General features: G+C 41.8%; 1 protein-coding gene, 2 long non-coding RNA genes and 1 other non-coding gene across 8 annotated transcripts in view; 1 reads left to right on the forward strand and 3 right to left on the reverse strand.

The window, feature by feature from the left end:
- Window positions 1–2,540: 2,540 nt before the first annotated feature.
- LOC121233219 lies at window positions 2,541–4,401 on the reverse strand. Its single transcript, XR_005932142.1, has 2 exons — window positions 4,285–4,401; window positions 2,541–3,760 (listed from the first exon to the last, which is right to left on the reverse strand). It is a non-coding gene; the product is annotated as an uncharacterized LOC121233219 (long non-coding RNA).
- Window positions 3,832–3,920, reverse strand: LOC115340011. Its single transcript, XR_003922892.1, has one exon. It is a non-coding gene; the product is annotated as a small nucleolar SNORD12/SNORD106 (small nucleolar RNA).
- A 234-nt stretch (window positions 4,402–4,635) lies between the features above and the next one.
- Window positions 4,636–10,522, forward strand: LOC115338903. The gene is made up of 3 exons (XR_003922562.1): window positions 4,636–4,751; window positions 8,134–8,232; window positions 10,295–10,522. It is a non-coding gene; the product is annotated as an uncharacterized LOC115338903 (long non-coding RNA).
- Window positions 10,523–14,265: 3,743 nt separating this feature from the next.
- STAU1 (staufen double-stranded RNA binding protein 1) overlaps window positions 14,266–20,738 on the reverse strand; it is a 34,558-nt gene continuing 28,085 nt past the window's right edge. For 4 of the 5 annotated variants that reach the window (XM_030007944.2, XM_030007943.2, XM_030007946.2 and 1 more), the window contains 4 exons: window positions 19,573–19,892; window positions 18,702–18,824; window positions 17,078–17,163; window positions 14,266–15,261 (listed from right to left, as the gene is read on the reverse strand). In XM_030007944.2, the coding sequence (XP_029863804.1) occupies window positions 15,174–15,261; window positions 17,078–17,163; window positions 18,702–18,824; window positions 19,573–19,892 (617 nt within the window). In that variant the 3' untranslated portion in view covers window positions 14,266–15,173. Of the gene's footprint in view, window positions 15,262–16,930; window positions 17,164–18,701; window positions 18,825–19,572; window positions 19,893–20,738 lie in introns of all 5 variants that reach the window. The other variant, XR_003922560.2, reaches the window with a different exon arrangement.

Raw genomic sequence — 20,738 nt, forward strand, 5'->3', positions numbered from 1 at the left:
GTGGCCCATACCCCAGGGTATACCTATCTAAGATTTCCTCGCTAATTTTTCCTTCTGAGGGGAGACTGGCTAAAGTTAGACTCAATATCTAGATATATTGCTGATCTTTTACCTCCAGAGTAATTTCTCCCTTCTCAAATACAATCTTTGCCCCCAATTGTTCCAACAAATCTCTTCCCAAAAGTGCCTTTGGGGAGTTAGGCATATACAAAAATTTGTGGATGCCCCATTGTTTTCCTAATTTATATTCTAAAGGCTTACAAAAATATGCCTTTTCACTTTGGCCAGTCGCCCCTTTTACCACGACATAATCATCTCCCAGGGGCATCAAGGTTTGATTCAAAACCAAATATGTTGCCCCTGTATCAACCAAAAATTCTACCTCTTGTTGTTTCCTCCCTAGCTTAATTATAACCAGTGGATCCGCTAGGGTAGATTCCCCAGGTCCCCGTCAATCTTCCTTCACATGGGCTACCATTCTTCCTGTCTGATTGCTTCACCCCCTCTCCTTGTTCCTTGGACATTCCTTTTTCCAATGACCGAATTTCTTACACAAAACACATTGATCTTTGCCTAGTCGGGACATGTCTCATCTAGGCCTCTTTTCCTCCTCTTCCTGGATGACTCCCATTAGTTTCCTTTGCCCTTGTCTATATTTTTCCTCTCTATTACTAAATACCCTCCATGCTTCATCCAACAATACTTCCAAATTTCTACTTTCCGTAGGGTGTAACTTCTGGAGTTTGCGCCTTATATCCCCTGTGGATTAACCCCAAAACAGGGAGACTAATTGTTGTATCCCTACCTCTGACCCAGGATCCAGTGCTGTGCTGCAGTGCATTACATCCCTCAGTTGATCCAGCAATTTGGATGAGGACTCTGAAGGACCTTGTTTGACTGCATATAAAGCTGACCAATTTATAGTCTTGGGGATTGCCCCCTCCATTCCCTTTGAGATCCACTCCTGATACTCCTGCAGTTTTTCCATATGTGCAGATCTATTAACATCCCACTTTGGATCTTGGAGAGGGAAATATTCCTTAACGTCCCCTCCTGTAATCCTATAATGATCTTCAGCCAAATTCCCTGCTGTTTTTAAAATCAGTTGTTTCTCTGTCTCAGTCATATATGCTAATAATAGCTATATGTTTTTCCAATCAGGGTTATGCTGTTTTACAATAAACTGAAAATGTTTGGTTACACTTACCAGATCACTCCTGTAATCCTTTGCAGCCCTTTTCCATTCCCCTAAATCAGTGGTGGAAAAGGGTACCTTGATTAGCATCATCCTGCCATCAGGCCCTACCGCCTCTCGGAGAGGCGCTTGTAAGGCTGTTGGGGCAGATTTCTTCCTAGTACGGGAAGATACAGAACTGTCCGGGGGGGTGGAAGTTCTGTCCGAGTCCGCATCCTGTCCCTGTGGTCGAGGGGGAGGCTTAAACAAATCAGCTAGATCTTGTTCTGGTACTTGGTGAATTTTGTTTGCTTTAGTACACCTTTATCCAATACTACATGCCGAGCAACACCACCTCAGTTCACCTCTAAGCTCTTTGTTATTTTCTCGCTCAAGTGCGAGTACCATGGGGTCCTGTGGTGGTACCATCCCACAGTCCCTTTGCCACTCCGGATGATTTTGGAGGGTAAAAAACCATATCTGCATATGAGACTTCATCCCACTTCCCTTCTCTCCTTAAAAACAACATCAATTGCAAAAGAGTATTACAATCAAATGACCCATTGAGTGGCCACTTAGCTTTGCTTTCCAATTTATACAAAGGCCACCATTGGTTACAACATTTAATAAGGGTTTTCTTGCTTTCCATACCTCCAGTCCCGACAATCTTTCCAATGAGAGAGTACACACCCTAAAGGACTCTTCTTCAAAATTCCCCCTTGAGTGTTACCCATTTTATAACTTCTTCTATTGATTCTCACTTTTGCTTTTGCTAGTTCTTTTAGTGAGTTTCCACACAAATCGCTTCTTACACTTCCTTATAGTTTTCTCCCAGTCCTCTTCCCATACATCCCAGATTTCTGGGATCAGATTTTCCTTTCCACACACCAACGTCACTATTTCAGATTCTTGTTGGGTTCTTTCCCAATTATGAAACTGTGGGGTTTGGGGAAAGCACTTAGGGCACTCTGCCTTCCGCCTACTGGATATACAATACCACCTTTTCCCACAAAATTTGCACTTCAACAAAACCCAAGCTTGGTGCCAAATTTCATATAGCCTAAAAACAAGCCCACATGTAAAGCAGGGAATTACCCCCATTTGTCCACCAACACTGGAACTTATAGATATGTCTGAAGGCTGTTCCCAGTCTAAAGCCACTTTCCACCCCGCAGGAGTAATATATGCTCCCTTTAAATAATAGTGGTCGTTTCCCCTTTCTATCCAATGCCCACTTTCATTCAAATACTCCCAAGGTTCAAGTCCAAACCACCGAAGGAGTGATTCCTTTCGCCCTGTTCCTTCATCAACATATAGAGGCATTCACAAATTATCTAAACACAAAGACAAAAACATTAACATAAAATTCCCAGGTATTCAAATTATATTATTTATCATCCAAGTTAATATCCATCCAACAGCTGCAAATATAAAGATATACCAAGTGCAATTGCGAGGAGGTCCGCTTACCCTCCTCCTGCCTCTTATATACCAACCATCGGCAGGTCCATCCTGTCTCCCAGCACTGGGATGCAGCAGTGACCTCGGATTTGCTCAATCTGCTCCCAAGATCGCTAGCGGCGGCCCTATCAGTCAGCAAATCCCCTTGTTAGTATACAGGGTACCCTCCTCCCATACGGAGACTATGCTGCACACCAGGCGTCTCAGCGTGATTTACCAGCTGCCCCGGCCACACATATGACTTACAGGCTTCCCTTATAAAACATACCGTTTAGTCCACGGCTTCAGAAGGTTGTTGTTTGCTCCTGCGGTGAGCGGCTGGCAGCGGAGGCTCCTCCGAGAGAAGTTCTCGGGGCGTGCCTAGGGGCGTCCGCTCCACAGTCGATCCCACAGCCAAGCGGAGAGTCTCCTGCCTGGCTCACCAAACTGACATGCGGAGAACAGACTTCACAATCTATGAGATTGTAAAGTAGGTATGTTTATTCAGCACTGGGCGGCATGGGGGGTTAGTCCCACTAAATTTGTGTGCGCCTAACGCAGCAACTTGCTTCAAACTTATACAGCCAAGTATTACATATAGATAAGGTTTCTCAATTTATCTATACATATGCATGACCTATCCCAGCTTCGCATTAAAATTAGTCCCAAGAAGTCATTTTCATAAATTCCTTCTGACTGCACTTGCGCAGTGCCTCCTTGTGGTGGTCGTCAGGGGTCGTAGAGATGAAGTCAGACGACTCCTCTTCGTCACCACTAGTAACCTCTTGTTCTTGCGCAGACTCGGTTGTTCCTTGGCTCCTATCCGAACCTCAGGGTCGGTTTTAGCTGGTTCTTAAGACAAATCTCTGGACCTGATCAGGAACTGTCCTTTGTGAGGAACTGCAGGACTTCTTGCCTCAGTTAGTTTATACAATAATTGGCAAAACATTAAACACTGTCTATCAGCTTGATTCTTTGGGCTGCACAGCAATCTAGATAATTATTAAGCAGCGTTTTATCTACTAAGATTCCCTTAACCCCCCCTTCTCTCTGCGGAGCAAACCGGGCAAGTGTCCTCACAGCACGCCTGACCCTGCCGCCCATCAGGTCTCCCGCAGGCTCTGCACCCTCCGCCTCGGCAGCGTCCTGCGAGCAAAGCCAAAGGGAACAGTTAGCACCAGGCCCCACAAGTGCGTGGGACACAGCGGGCGCTGCCCTCTGGTGCATCAGACACGATCTGGCTTGAACAGTGAGAAATCAACACTGTCGCTCTGACGGGGAAAAAAATGTCATCATCTCCACCAGCGAGTCCCCGGGTGCCCCACCGCCGCACACCCGCCGCGGCCGCGCCACGCTCCCGCCTTCCCCGGCGGGTCCGGGTGAGCTCGTGTAAGACCTTCCCGGGAAGGGCGGCCGTTCATCGGGAAACAGGGCGGGAGCCCTGAGAAGAGCACTTGGGGACGGGGCCCCCGAGGCGGAGCCGAGAAGAGGCGGCCATGCTGCCGGCCCACACGGCTCCCTCAGCGGGCGGGCGACGAGGCGACGCCGGCGGCCGCCAGAAGCCCGACAAGGCGGGGTGGGGACCCCACCAGGAAAGGGCAGAAGGGGAAAGCCCGGACCCGCCATCCCCCCACACCGCCCCCGGAGCCCAGCCCAGGAACCGCACTCACCTCAGCCACGCCGGAGCAAGAGATCGATGGGCCCCGCGCGAGGGCCTTTATAGGGGCCGCCCGACCCCGCCCCGGCCCCGCCCGCACTGAGGCGGCTGAGGCGGGAGGGCGGGAGCCAGCGCCATGTTGGGCGGTGCTGCTCGGGCAGCCTGCAGGAGTGGTCGTTTGTCTTGCCCTCCCCTCCCCTCCTCTCCCCTCCCCTCCCCTCCTGTCCCCGCGGAGGGGCCCTCGCTCCTAAGGGAGGCGATGGCGTGAGTCGTTCACTGCGCGCTCCGGCGGGCTTGGAGCCGGTAGAGGTGGCGTGAGGTGCGCCCGGTAGCGCGGCCGCCATTTCGCGGTGGAGGGCAGGACGGGGCGCTGGGCGCGCTCGGCCGCGCCGCTGCTCGCTGGCCCCGTTCACCTCGTGGCGGCGAGCGCGGTTAGTGCCTGCAGCCCGCCCCAGGGCCGGTGGTGTGCCGGGGCTTGATGTAAGGAGACGGGTGAAGGCGGGTGGGTAGGTGGGTGGGTGCAGCCGGTTCGCCCGTCCCCGCGCTCGGACGTGGGCCCCACGGCGTGGCCGTGGGCCGGCGGCTGCAGGCCTACCGCCGGGCTGCGGCACCGCGGGGCGGCACTGGGTCCCGGTGTGGGCGTCGGTACACGCGGTATGCCACGCTGCAGGGGAGGTCCGGAGATTGAAACTGGGCAAGTGCTGCCTGTGCCCCAGGCTTGGGGCATGGGTACATCTACCGTGCTTTGCCAGCGTCGGCGAGTATGGCTTTGGAAATTTAATTTTCTCTTCGTTTTCTTGTTACAAAGAAGAAAAAACCCCAACGGGGTCAGAGGTGTTTAGTGACTTGTCCAAAGGCATGTGCAAATGCAGTGGCAACATCAAGCCTGTGATCCAACCTTAATCCAGAGCAGGAGCCCCCAAACCATTAATTCAAGGACTGCCCACTTATACCACTGTATTTCTGCCAGCTCAGGCTCCCTGCTGATGGGTGACTGGGTTTCAGCTCAGGTTTGTGTCACTGGGGGGATGCCTACTGCAGTTTGGGGGACCCATCACATCACAGTAGCAGTTATTTTACTGTTGGGTGGCCCTAGACAGGCAAATCATGTTGTGTTAAGTAGTTTGCCACTGAGTAACACGAGGAATGGAATAGAGGGCAAAGGATGCATCTTGAATGAGAACAGCTTGCCTTGTAATGTGAGCACTGCCATGTACAGTGATTTTGGTAACCCAAGCACTGCCGTGAGCAGTGGTTTTATAGCTATAAATTCACCTTGGAGAGTGACTCCAGTCATCCATATCTAGTGGAGACCTGCCACATGACATCCTTGAATACACACTGAAGGTATTTTCGGTGCCCTACACTCAGAGTGTGTACATCTATTCAGAGAGGTCAGCCAAGCACAGCATTTCATCCCTCACCAGTGGTCGCTGTATAGCAGGGGATGCCACCGTATGATTCAGGAATAAATGTTCTGCAGCCATGACCCCCCCTCCCAGCACCTCCTGGGGAAGGTAGGAACTTTTCACTAGAATAAGACCAACTAAAGAGATGGGGTTGAAACAGAGTCAGAGTGTAAGAGGCAGGGGAAGGCACAAAGCCATACGCAGTTTTACATAGGCAGGGTGGTCTTTTGGGCTAAACACAGGAGTTCAACAACCGTGTGTTCTGCAATAAGCAGCTCTGGGCTAGGCTAGCTCAAAATCGTGTAATTGCTGCACTCTTTGGGGTTTTTCTGTTTGTAAAATACACACTGGTTACACCCAGGCACCAGGCATAGGTGTTCACTTGCTCGCTCTGACTGGTATGAGGTGTTAGCATTGTGTGACTTGTCACATTAGTGCTTCAGCAATCCAGCTGTTACTTTCGTATCAAGCTTTTACTAATTAAACAGGGATTCAGTGACAAGGGGACCAGATCAAGCTGATGGCAAGGTGAAGACGTCCTGTGGGACTAATGGAAGGGGCAGTTCAAGGATAGTGCTTGAAATGTGATGAGAACAAGAAAAGGCACATGGTTGATTTGTCAGCTAGTTTGCAAACATACAGCCAAGGCTCTGCAAATCTGCCTAGAGAAGCCACAGGAGGGATTTCAGACACCCTGAAATGAGTAAGCCTGTCTTGTTTTATTCACCTCCTTGCCTAGTAGTATCTACAGACATACATACTGCAAGTACATATATAGGCCTTATAGTATGTTTGGCATAACACTGCATAATTCAGCTACCATTAAAATGCTTTTTCCAAATTAAATGTGTTTGTAGGCAACTAATTCTTGAAAGCAGCTTATCAAACAGGACTTGTGGAATAAACCTCAATCCCATTAATCCAAGTTCCAGAACACCAAAAGATGAAAAGACAATCAAAGGAAGGACATTTTAAGAGGATTAGAGGGAAAACTAATCTTGTTACACTGCAAACCCATGTCACATGTACAACGCAAAAGGAACTGTAAATGTGATTTGTGTTGCCTAGCTTGGCAAGGAAGGAAAAATGGGAAGGTCTGGGATGTTAAACAGCTGCAGCAGAGCTTAGTATCAAATTTATTTGATTTCCCTGGGTTTTATTCTCTTTGGCAGAACCACATTGAAAATCTCTTTAGCTAGATGAGTTCTTCAGCTCAGTCAGGACTCGTAGCAAGCCTCACTGAACTCTGGAAGTTCCTCAAGAGGTGGTAGAAGTCAGGACATACTCAACTCCCAGTTCTCCTTGTTACTTGCTTGCAGAGGGCCCTCTTCCATGGAGCATTGCTGGCCAGAGCAGCCAGCATGTGAAAGCTTTGCTTCACAGCCTATTAGCAGGACTTTTGGCTGCAGGACAGCTACCTACTTTTCTTGCACAAGGTGGTTATTCACTGCAGCCGCAGGCAACAGCATGCTGGGCTGGGCCTCTCCAGTCTTGTGTCCCTGTGTTTGCTCTTGTATGAGTCATGCAGGAGCAGTTACTCTGTCTAACTTTACAAGAGTGGCCAAAGTGAAGGTAAAAGGTTAAAAGGCAGTTAGTCACACGCATTTTTTTAAAAGTACCACAACTTCTGAAGAATGCTTTTGTATTATATGCCAGCCTTCACAGGCACACATTTTCAGCTTCTTCTAAATGCCAACACTGAGTGCTAGCACAGAATCATTCTTTTCTCTAGGAAGGGGAAACCTGATGAATGAAGAAATGCTTCTGAATTGCTAAACAAGACCTTGTTAATCTCATAGGATGATTAAATATTTTACATGCCAGCATCTAACTGCTACATTGTTATGTTCAGGGTTTTTTTTTAAATCAGAACCGAATATGAAGAAATCTAAACTTTAATTGGGATGTAATCTCTGACTTCCTGACATAATAACCTAAACTAAAAACCCAGCACCAGATGCCTCCAATATTCAGGAAATTTCTAATACAGGTTGTAATTTTCCAGCATAAAATTTTGTAATAGAATTAAAAAAAAAAAAAAAAAAAAAAAAAGGTATGCATCAAGAAAGCCATGAAGAGATCTCTCTGAACTGTTGGGTCAGCAACTTCACCATGGAGCACTATGATAATCAAAATAAAACAGCACACTGACAGGGTATTGAAAAGAATCTTTGTGAGCATCTGTCAAATCATACACACTCGTCTTCTGGAATATGAAAAATGCCAAACACAAAATTCACAGAATGGATTAAAGGGCAGTAAGAAAGAAACTGCCATAGTTTAGTTGTGGAGCCAGAATTTTTCTAGCCTGCAACTAAAACTAGAAACGAAGACTGAATGACCCAGCTGAGTTTCAGGAAAAGAGACCCAGCAGGAACATGTACTCAGATTTACAAGTTTAATAGGTGTTTTTCCACATAAATGATGTTCTCTTTTTTTTTTTCTTCCTACAGACTGTCACGGGTTTCCTTCCAAAAATGATAGAAATGGATCACAGCTACACTGTGACTGTAGCAGGAACTTTGGGCCTATTTACAGCAGCAGGTGTAGAGGTCGGTAGCTATGGATCACCGGGGACACAAAGCACACTTATGGAGAGATCCCAACATTCATTTTCTGGTGAACACAAATCTTCCTTAGGGATGCTGCAGATTTTTAGGGTATTACCATTGCAGTGAGTCTTAGGGTGAGCCAGAGCACTCCACCTTGCAGGACTGGGTCCTTTGCTGCTTTTATGCATCTGTTCAGGTTTAGCCTTAAAATTGATCAAAATGTTTTAGCAGTATTTCCAAGCCCAGATAAACCATTTAAAACGTGGAAACAATAAATGCCTGTTAGATGAGCAACTGCCTTGTTAACAGCTTTGTACTAAGGATACAGCAATTTCTGATGCTGTGTGACACCAGTAAGAGAGTAAGCCTCTTTATGAAGTAAAATCACTAGCAGGAAGGGAGGGGTGAGCATGCCACACAGCTAAAGGCTAAACTAGCTTGCCAGAAGAAAGTGCCAACAAAAAATACCGACAAGAAAATGGGGAGTAATGGGAGCATTCACAGGGAATTTGGAAACATCTGTGTGACGTCTGTGAACCACAGGGTTCATTCCCTCCCTGGGTAGCCCAGAGGACCATGGGCTCAAGCACTTCGAGACGCTGTATGTGCAAGCTTGTGTACATTCACAGTTTGAACGCTTGTCACGTGCTTGTTTGAAGTGGGACTAGCTTTAATGTCCAGCCTAAACAAAACCACGCCATGTTCAGCATGTGGCGAAAGGCCGTTAAAATCACTGAAGTTATATCCAGCTGACTGATGAATGACAAGAGGTCTGCATTTGACCCAGTTTAAGTATCACTTTAATCTAGGTACATCTTCCCTATCTGCATACAATTATGGACCAGGAGAATGGAGAGGGGTTAGACAGTAAAAGCTCTTAAATAACTTTTTTTCTTTTAAATAAAAATCAGCATTGGATTTCTACATCAGCCCTTTAGCACATGGAAATACAAGAAGTTAAAACACCAGTTACCTTTGAAGTACAGTACAAGAGAAAGCACAACAGAGTTATTGCTAAGAATGCTTAGAAGAGACAATTATTTAAATGTATTTAGCCTTTGTGAGTTTGAAGTAGCATATTTTCTTCAAGTTTTTATCCACTTTAGTAATTAAAATAACTTGGTGTCTCAACATTTTAATACATAAGCTCCTCTGTATCTACTTAACAAGCTTTAAAGGAAATTTACAAACTTCTTATGCAAATGCAGTGGCAGTTTGTAGGACAGTTATACCAAATCTTATTTACAACAAACTACCAATGGATTTATTTTTCCAGTGATGCCTTCCTTTCCCAATTGTTTTTTCTAGGCAAGAGCTAAATAGTCGTCTTGGTTAAAACCAAGCTACTGTGTGAAAACAATGAAAGCCATACTTAGCAATCAGACCACAATATATATCCCTACTGTGATGTATTTGCTTGTGGCTTTAAAATGGTAGAAGAGCAATTTGAGAGATTCCACCCATGAAAAAATGGGAAATAGGGATTAGTGTGTCTGTAGAGATGCCCAGTTGTCCCCAAACAGATTTTGCATTTGGACTTTGACATGAAACACATCAGAGGTTTTGTCCCTTAACACAGGGTTGGGATTGCCTTCTTTAGGAGCACTAATCTCCCTTCTGAAGAGAGGGGGAAAAAAAAAAAAAAAAAGGCATTTAAACATAAAAGACTATCTTTTGGTTGGAAATAGTAAAGATAAATGAAAGAGTGGTAGCAGAGGAAGGTACTGAAAGCATACTCCGAAGAATATTTTCTGTATCATTAACATGGGACATTTAAAATCTAAAACATCATCTATTAGCAGGATGTTAAAAAATACTGTGAAATTTGAAGTGGGCTTATGAGTAAAGTTTAAAAGCGCTAGAATTTTTTCATTTCTAAGCAGATACAATTTTGTTGCATTAGGATACTGCCTATACAAAATAATGTTTTGTCAGAGAATAAAATACACTCTTGGATAAGTATTATTCGCCATCTGTATGCTTTTATTTAGTTCTAATCCAGAGATTAAATGAATACCCTAGAGATTTTAATTTGCTCTAACAATTTAATTCTTTTCCCCAGCTTCCTTCCATGGGATGTTCAGGTTCTTGCTCAGAAGCTCCTGAGTATTAATTAAGTGTATGGATCCAATCAGCAGCTAAAGGGAAGCAATACAGCATGTCACAGCCACAGAGGTGAAGCTGAGTATTTTCAGATTTGTAACCACCCCTGCAGCAGCATTTCTTTGAGCTTAAACAGAGGAGTTGTCTAAATAAAATCACTTAAATATAGAAGCCCTTAAGGACAATATTACATTGATTCACGCTTTTTCTGTTGGTTTCTATCTGCAGACTTTCAAAATAAAAGCAGTAAACCATTACATGGTTTCTTTATAACAGAAGATTAGTGAAGCACTATACACACATCCTATCCCTTCCTGCAGTGAGGCACTTTTGGAACCTCCACCATTTGTCTCTATACGTTAGGACAGAATAAAACCATTTTTAACTTTGATCAGTGGGTTAGAACAGAATTTTGGTTTGATCCTTAGGTAACATAATAATTGCAGTGGAACTCCAAGTACAGCTACATTTAACTCTGATGTATGTTACTAAAATTTGGCCAGAGAATTGAGAACAAGAATAACTACCCTGCTGACTCCAGACTCGGCTAGTCCTTTCAGATAGGATTTATCCTAAGGAAATATCAGCTGTCTATATCCTAAAAAAACCCAACAAAAAGTTATGGGAATGTATTTTAATATTATGGAACAAACAGGTATCACAGTGAATCCAGGTTGCTTCTCATTCTGTAGACACATTTTAGCTATCCTATAGGTCAGCATTCCCAAAAATAAATTTTGCTCAAATCCTTCTTTTCTTTACGATCTCCAACCTGTAACCAAGAATGATGGATCATGAAAAGTCATGTTTCTTCCTTTGGGGAGTCAGGACTTCCTACTAACAAATAAAATATTGTGCTTTAAAAAAATTTCCTGACCAATTTCATTATTCCCCTTTAACTTTTATGTGATGCAGTTTTTCTCTCAAGCATAGCAAACTGACCTATTCAAGAAAGCAGATAATATTCCAAAATCCTTGGATGAACACGGACTAACTTCCTTCTTGTACACCACTTAGGAGACTTGAGCAGCAGCCTTTAAGCTTGGTAAACCAGCACTGGCAAAAGCTTCATTTGTCAGGTTTCAGATCCAGCACATCTACAAAGCCACTCTTCAGGTTCTTGCACATTATACAGGGGCATTGCAACGAGACATTTGACTGCACCTCTTCAAAGAACACTGGCACAGTATCATTCTTTTGACAAGAGTCACTATTTAAAGTGTAGCTGTATACTTGTTTGAGTAAGAAAAGGCTTGAAGGAAAGCAATACAAAAGCTACTAGAATTTAGAGGTTGGCTTAAGGCTTTGAAATTTGAGAAAACAGTAATGACTGCTATCTTTCCAATACCAGAAAATAACATGAAGACTGGAGTCTCTCAAAGTCTAGACATGTGAAGGCAGACAGGACATTTTCTTTGGTGAAGGAAAATGTATTACCTGTGCTGTCTGGTCTCTGCTGATCTTATTTACAAGCTGAACGACTGGAAAATGAACATAACTATTTCCAGAATCTGGTTTCCAAATTCTTCAGCTACTTCCTTTAAGCCTGTATGCTCCATGTTTGGAAGCAGGATGGGCAGGCATTAAAAAAAGGTCCAAATGAACAAGACTGAAATGCACTGAAATTCAATGACTCCTCCTGGCACATCACAGCTGCTGTCCCCCAGTGACCTGCCTCCTCGGGAACTGCCCTCAGTTACAAGTTACTAAATCAGGAGTGGAAGCCCCTTAGGATCAGACCTCCTTTCTCTGCCCTTCGAAGCAGTGGCCTAAGGGCAGCCCTACTTGCAGAACACTGGCTATAAAACTTGAGGCTGGGACAATAATGTGGTAAATTCCGAAAAGAAACAAGATCGCTATCTCAGTTGTTAGCACAATAGTTAATGAGCCTGATAGATGGGACTACATGCTTTGTTCCCCTTACTCCCATTTGAAAGTGATTAAAGGGAAGTTCTCTGTAGCTGAACAGAACTCAGTATTTTGAGTGCAAAATTTCACAATTTACTAAATGTACAGCAGATCCCGGAACACTCAGATTAGTACTGCCATCTTGCCAGATACTTTTGGAAACATAGGAAAAAATGCATTCATTTACTAAAATGTTTGTGGCAATTTAAGCAAAGTCAAATAAGATAATGGGGAGAAAAAGGCTTGGTAAAATGTGCTTGTGGGAGAACAACCCTAACCAATTAAGATCTGAATATGAGAAAATAATTTTGGAACAGACCCTCTACTTACAGTTTTCTATAATGGGATCGTTACTGAAATGAAGCCTGGGCTAATGTACACTGATACTCATATTCAGAAGCTCCAGCTCATTCACTTGCCATCAAAAGGTTTCTTAAGATCAAAAACAAAAGTAAAAGGTTCAAAGAAAGAATCCAAAAAGGTGAGGTGTCTTGCAGACAACACTTTGCTAGTACTCAGAAATGTATGCTTTATACCAGTACTAGCCTGCTAGACTACTGCAGTCAGAGAATTTCACCTTCACCTCAGTTTTCTCATATTTGTATTCTTTGTAGAACACTTCAGTATCTGTTGAACAAAAGCATCAGATAAAGCCTTCAGGTGATTACATATAATATGTAATCATTCTTCCTAGCCTTTGCTGCATTAAGCACACAGGAGACAAGAGAAAAAGCAAGCAATTATAGTGTTGTGGGAAAAACACACTTTTATCTAGAACTCACTTCGGCTTACCTAGAATCCACATAGTGACCTGAAGTCTTCCATCACGAGGCTGTGATTACAAGGTCTTTCACAAAAGAACCTTCTCTTACATAGCACCTCCAGGATGATAGATGCATTTAAGAGTATTGAACACAGAGGTATCTATAACAAAGTACCTTAATTCAGGTTCATATGAAACACGGCATTATCAACAAATGAATGCTGCAAAATAGTCAGAAGAATAGGCTCTAGTCCCATCCAGAGAGACAACTCCTAAGCAGCAGCAGATAAAGGTAGGGACACCAATTACACCGCTATCAGTGTGGTATCTGTTTTCCAATATAAATTCTTTGGTAAGTAGTGTCTAAGTTGTAAGAATTTGCAATACAAAGCCTCAGCCTAGCAAGTTTCTTTTAATTTTTAAATGTACAGCATTTTAGTTCTACAAATGTAAAAAAAACCAAAAAAAAACCCCAAAAAAACCAGAAAACCAAAAAACCAAACAAATGAAAAGCACCCCCCCCCCAAAAATTTACAATTGTTTTTCACTTGTAATGATCAAAACCAACTTGATTCAATAAAATTTGGTATGCAGTTAATGTGGCCCAATTGCTTTTGATAATGCAAATGAAATGGCCGAGACATTTAGCTTTGAGACACAGCATATGCAGTAACTGCTTTCTATGACAAGAGTTACTACACGCATTGCAAACAGGTGTTTAGGAAGTGCTGCTACAGATTACCAGTTAAGTACACACTGAACGTAGTTCACATCCAAATAATACACTGTCATGTGTCAGTCTACGGTGCCAGTTTTTGTTTCTAGAGGGAAAGTTTTGTTTTGTTTTGAAAAGTACTACCCCCCAAAAATTACTAAGTGCAAGGCAAGGTTATGACTCAAATTACAAGCAAACAAGGAAACTTAAAAGTAGAGACTTAAACTTTGAAATCATACCAACCTGTTGTGCCAGGTTTCTTGTCATAATCACAACTTCAGTTTAAGCTCCCATTAATACAGTTGCACTAACACACTGTGGCACAAATAACAAAATGTACCCACATTACTTTTGAATTTCCTTGACCTTGCCAGGTTTTCACATCCTCCACATTACTAAATAGTAGTTATTTATATGTAATTGATAACCATTGTACAGTTACTCCATAGCTTTACAATACTGCCCGTACTATATCACAAGCATTACAAATCCTATAAAAAAGCAGCCCCTGTAGTGGCATACAAGAATAAATTAACCAAAAAAATTTAGTATTACCATTTATTGGTGACAAACACTACGTTTTACTTACATTCCATGGGGAGAAAAAATTCCAGCGTAAACAATGAACTGAAGCAGTACTTAACTTGCAAGGCTATCGTGCTTTACCTGGACCATATGCAAAAAACTTTATTGCGCACAGTTCAGTGCGCAATAACACAACATCAAAAGCAACACAGTTTATATATAAACATAGGTAATTTTTTTCAGCCCTACATGGAGATGTAATTAAACAGTATAAAGCACTCAAGGAAAATCAATCTGCGGTTTTATATGCACTACATTGAGATCATATCCTGTAATGTAGTGAGCTGTGTGCCATCTATACACACAATCCTTAAAACATAGATCAGAGATCATTTAAAGTCATGTTGCATTCAGGTTCCCCTACCCCCCACTCAAGAAAACTAGAAATTAACCAAAAATGATCAAACAAAGTTTAAAATTCCTAAAGTGTTTTAATTTATTCAACCGTTGGATAATTAAGCTAGGTTTGTGAAAATATTGGACTTTTTAAAATGGTGGGCACACAATTTGTTTCCAGTGAAACTTTGCTATTTCAATAAAAACAAAATAACCACATACATGGATATGATCTTCCCAAGTTAGTTCACAGATAACATGTCAGTCTCAGAAGACAAAGTTTCTAAACTGTGCTATTGTTCTAGATACAATTAAGAAACTTTTAAATGAAAAATTTATAGTGTCATTTCAATCAAAACAACATAATGAAACTAAAAATTTATCACTGTTTGAAGAAAAAGCAACGGTTATGATTTAGACACTACAGTAGGTTGTAAAGACTGTAGCACTCTAAAACAGTTAGGTTACATTAATAGGAAGCATTTGATTTTCTCTGGTGCTTTCAGGTTTGGGTCCAGTCAAAAGCCTTTTTTAGGCAGTGCTGTCCAGTGTTTGTCCCAAAGTGTTTGAGTTAGCCGGTTTGAGAAGAGGGTCACTTTCCATTTCTTGTTTCACACATCTACAAATGAGAAAACACCTGTCACTTAGGAGATAAAAGACTATTTCCACAAATACAATGCTTCTAAATCAGATACAAAGAATTTGAGGTGCATATAACATTTTGTTTCCATATAACTGACCTCCATTTTTAATCAAATAGCACTTTGTTAATTCTACCATTTTGACAGCTTATTATCTAAATGAGAGGCTAAACTTTTTTTTTTTCCTGCTCAAAGGGAGTAATTTGCAACGCCTCCATGTTTCTGCTGAAAAGAAGCTGTGAAACCTATATGTTGTTTACGTTTTACATACTGTCTTGGTTTTGGCTGGAATAGAGTTGATGTAGCTGGTATAGTGTTATGTTTCGGATTTAAGATGAGAATAATGTTGATAACACACTGATGTTTTCAGTTGTTGCTAAGTAATGTTTATACCAAGTCAAGGATTTTTTCAGCTTCTGATGCCCAGCCACCAAGAAGGCTGGAGGGGCACAAGAAGTTGGGAGGGGACACAGCCAGGAGAGATGACCCAAACCGGCCAACGGCATATTCCATACCATGTGATGTCATGCCCAGTATAGAAACTGGGGGGAGGAGCTGGATCACTGCTCTGGAACTAACTGGGCATTGGCCGGCGAGTGGTGAGCAACTGCATTGTGCATCACTTGTTTTCTATGTTCCAATTCTTTTATTATTATTGTAATTTTATTATTGTTACTATTATCATTATTAGTTTCTTCCTTTCTGTTCTATTAAACTGTTCTTATCTCAACCCACGAGTTTTGGGTTGTTTTTTTCCCCTGATTCTCTCCCCTATCCCACTGAGTGGGGGAAAGCGAGCGAATGGCTGCATGATGCTTAGTTGCTGGCTGGGTGTCCTGGTTTCAGCTGGGATAGAGTTAACTGTCTTCCTAGTAGCTGGTACAGTGCTGTTTTGAGTTTAGAATGAGAAGAATGTTGATAACATTGATGTTTTCAGTTGCTGCTAAGTAGTGTTTAGACTAAAGTCAAGGATTTTTCAGCTTCTCAGGCCCAGCCAGCGAGAAAGCTGGAGGGGCACAAGTAGTTGGCACAGGACACAGCCAGGGCAGCTGACCCAAACTGGCCAACGGGGTATTCCATACCATGTGACGTCCCATCTAGTATAGGAACTGGGGGGAGTGGGGGGTGGGGGGAATCGCCGCTGGGGGACTAACTGGGTGTCGGTGGGTGGGTGGTGAGCAATTGCACTGCGCATCATTTGTACATTCCAATCCTTTCAATATTACTGTTGTCATTTTATTAGTGTTATCATTATTAGTTTCTTCTTTTCTGTTCTATTAAACCATTCTTATCTCAACCCACGAGTTGTACTTCTTTTCCCGATTTTCTCCCCCATCCCACGGGGGGGGGGGGGGGGGGGCGTGAGTGAGCAGCTGCATGGTGCTCAGTTGCTGGCTGGGGTTAAACCACAACACTGGGGTTAAACCACAACACATACAGAAGATTTCTAGGGAGAGAGGAGCAGCTACAACACTTAAACACACTGAAAAGTCACACTATTTGCAAGTATATGTAAAAAAATAGTTTAAGCAGAGGGATCACAGTCAAAATTGCTCTGTATCACAGCCCTTATGTTTTATGCACTTGTTCCTGCTTAGTAATTTGCATTTGACACATGAAAATTACAAGCTTGATCATAAAACCTACCCTCTCATCCTTCTGAAGAAGCCAACAGCCCTTGGCATTTTAACTTTTCTGGCAAAGAAAAAAACCCTCACATTTTATTTGTTTATACAACATCATAGGGTTAGAGGTTTCCATGAATGCAAGGGAAAGTCAATGGGTCACACTCACACAGACATTGGTCCATTTCCTGTTCTTGGCATCTCTGTGGTTTGTTGGTCCAACTCAGACAGCAACTTTAAAATATTCAATGCAGCCTAAAGAAAAGAGAGAGCATTCAGCAATTCAATCTGAGTCCATTTCATTAATTTAGTGAAAGCAAGACTGGGACTCACTTAAAACAAAGTAAATGTTCTAATTTTGGTAATAAACTTTTTATGATGAATAATTATGGTGGAAAAATATGCAATAGTGTAGAATTTCACCTTGCTACATTAAAAAAATAGAATGGTGCTATGGCTAGGGGATTCCCATTGCATTTGTTTTAGCAACGGGGGAAAATTAATTCAGCAGTACTATTAACATCAAGGGAAAAGACATTAAATTAGTAATGGCTCCAACTGTACAGAGCTTAAGACAAAGGATATTAAAGTACACAGAATCAAAAAGTCCTTTGCAGAAAATGAAAACAAGCTGCACAAGAATAAAAAAAATACAACACAGATAGGGCATGTGTGACTGTTTAAAAGAAGAGTCAATGTGACATGGCTAATGCAAAAGTAAGTCACCTCCTTTGAGAACTGACAATTTTTTTTAGCTTTATTCAGATCCATTTCAGGTGCACCTTTTCAGAATATCCCTGATTAGTTATGACACATGCATTAGGGAAAGCTGAATATCTGAACAGAGGAAGGTTCTCACATTGGCCCAGTCGCAATGTTTAAGCTCCGAACTGGCTGTCCTTTTCCCTTCTACCTACTGCACTGACTTGTGTGCTTAGTCTTACAGGAGCTCTTTACAGCAGGATGTAGAGAAATGTCAAAATTAAGCAACAAAGATCAAAGAAATCTGTATCAAATTACAGCTATTAAAAAATTACTGCAAAATTTTTTTAGTATAAAAATCAGTAAAATCAGGTTTTCCTAAGTGTATTTACATATTGCAAACTATTACTTTAGTCTGCAGTCAGTACTCAGGTCACCACTGGATACCAGAAGAACAAAACTCTTCTCAAATTATAGTAGACTGTATACCTATTGTTAGCAATATGTAATGTCTTTTATAGACAAAGTCCCTTACAGTTTACAGTCCAGAAGACTCATTCTTCCACAAAGAAATATTTCAGCTACTGTTAATAAAAGATGTTATTTTTAAAGGGAGCTTAACAGATTTAGAGTGTCTCCTGCTATCTAATGGTGAACTGCATTTCTTCCATTTTGGATTCCATTCCAGCAGAAAGTCTGGTAACGTCAACCCAAGTATTACAGTTCCCATAATGATGAAATATCAGCCCATTCTGTTACAGAAAATAAGCTGATATGCTCTTCTGTTCCTTTTCATATGTTTTTCTTTAATATGTGCTCATGCAAATAATATTAAGATAAAGAAAATGTGGGTTTTGTAGACCAAAATTGTGAGCATATATTAAGCTTTTTAAAGGTTATCTAGATTAGATTCTGGTATTATTAATCAATTATTTCAGCAACCTGTGAAATATTAGAAAAAAATGAGCCAGGGAATTGTACAGCATTTAATTCATTGCTATCCAGCAGTAATATGAAACCTTGGTCTATCCGCTGCATCCCTTAGTTCACTGAAGGCCAAAGAGAAAGCATTTCAACAATATTCATCATACCATATCGTGGCAAGATTCTACATCCTTTCCAATTCCATGGCTGATCAGTGGTGGCTGAGAGGAACAGTTTATAAGAGATACAAACTCATTCTTGTTATTTTTTGGAAAGTCTTTATATTCAACCTGAAGAAAAAAGAAGGATTTAGTTCTTTTCAGTTAACCAAGTACAGGAAATATATCACAATTGCTATAGATTATTTGCCCACGTATGAAGCTGAACCTTACTTTTAATCATTGTCAGCCAGTAGAACCATTTACTTTGAAGTTTGACTTCACTTGCAATGTTTTTTAGTAATCATGAGAGCTCTGCAAGCCTTCTGAATAAAAGTGGCTGCTTAATAAGAATTGTTGCTGGGACCTTTGTTCTGATCATAGCTATCTGCATTTAAAATTTTCCCTATTATACTTTTTAATCCACTGAGCTCCTTTAACATATTAATACAGGAACTTACATGCAATTCTGATTAAAGGGACCAAACACAAGAAAATGTACAGCTTAAAGCAAATGTTAATGTATGAAACATTATTAAAAAAACTGATTTCAGATCAGCCAAGTTCAAGTTCATACGATGTTCCTACATCGTGACAATTTTCAGAAAATGCTACTTTCGATTTTATTCTTCCAAGACTTCAGAGCAGCACTGAATTAAGGCTGAGGATGCAGTACAGAAATGAACATTTGAAAACTAAATAAAAAAGCCGTAAAATTCAGTGCATTTCATAGGTGAAGTAAACATTTACATGAATTTCAGCTTAACAAGCAGCTTCAGAGTAAATACATCAGTCACCAGCAGAACTAAAAAGCTTTAGAACAACAGGTTGGACTAGTTTGGATAGCTTTGGAAGAAATCTTGCAAAGCTGAACATTTACCTGGATTCCTTGAACATTGGAAAGATAGTCCAGCTGCTCAGAGGGCCTAGTAAGTGGTCCGTGGGGTACGTGGCCTGATGAGTTGTTATTCTTTAATATGGTCTCAGCGGTAGGAGAAGTACCACCATACAATAGCTCTCTAGCAATCATTGCTGTTACTGTAGCCTTGGCAGGATTTGGGGCTGCCCTATTGAACTCTTTGGTGTGGTGTCCTTGGTTGGCTCCTACAGCTTGTGCAACCTCAGGGACCATGGGAAGAATTCCAGCAGGAAGCTGCTGATGGCTGAGATAAGGCATCCTAAATTCATCTTCTTTATTACCTGAGAAGAGAGAGGTACATACTAAACAAATGCTAGCTATTTCTATGAGGCCTTCTGCTGGCATGTGAAGGCATATATAGGCATCAAAAGCCACTTTTGGAAAAAAAAAAAAAAAACAACAACAAAAAGAAAAAAACCTGTTTCAAATTACTTTTGAAACACTAACAAACTTAGCAAGCTTGATTCGCCTTTGGTGGGTCAGAGATTCAGCATCATGAAGACAGAGTTTGCTTATTGAATAAGTGACTCAGTGCAACACCTGCTTCTGCCAAAAGGAGCACCTTTACCTCCGGGAGCAGTTTCTCCAGGTTAGTCAAACTTACAGACACCTCAGTTGCAACCACATTCGAGATGAATCTTTTGGTTTCAGAAATTTTTATTTCATCATTTAAGCCGTAGGAGCAAATAATGAAACCATAGAATGGCCAGAGCCACTGTTCACTGTTGTAAAGATAGTGACAGATAGTCCACAAAGTTTAAACTATATGTTGTGAAAACATAAACAGGTAGGTAAGGTTAAATGTAATGTTAGCACAGTATGAAGAAGCAAGAATGACTATTTACTGCAAATATCCAAGCACAGTGAATTGAAAGCAATTCATTGGCATTATGGCATAAGTTAGATTTAAGAGGGATAAGAACAGCTTTTTATGGGGAACTCACATACACAGAACTGTGGAGAAAAATTAGAGGTGTGCTCAAGAAAGGCAGGGAAGACAGTGCCACTGAAATAAACTGAGGAGTCAGTATTATAGCAGAATAGATAAATGAAGTTCAGCAGGACTGAGCTGTTTCAAGTCTAAAGGATGAAAGTCAAAATTTGTAGATGGAAGAAAGCAGGGATAG

The sequence above is a fragment of the Aquila chrysaetos genome, chromosome 3 (genome assembly GCF_900496995.4).
Source record: "Aquila chrysaetos chrysaetos chromosome 3, bAquChr1.4, whole genome shotgun sequence".
Classification (NCBI taxonomy): domain Eukaryota; kingdom Metazoa; phylum Chordata; class Aves; order Accipitriformes; family Accipitridae; genus Aquila; species Aquila chrysaetos.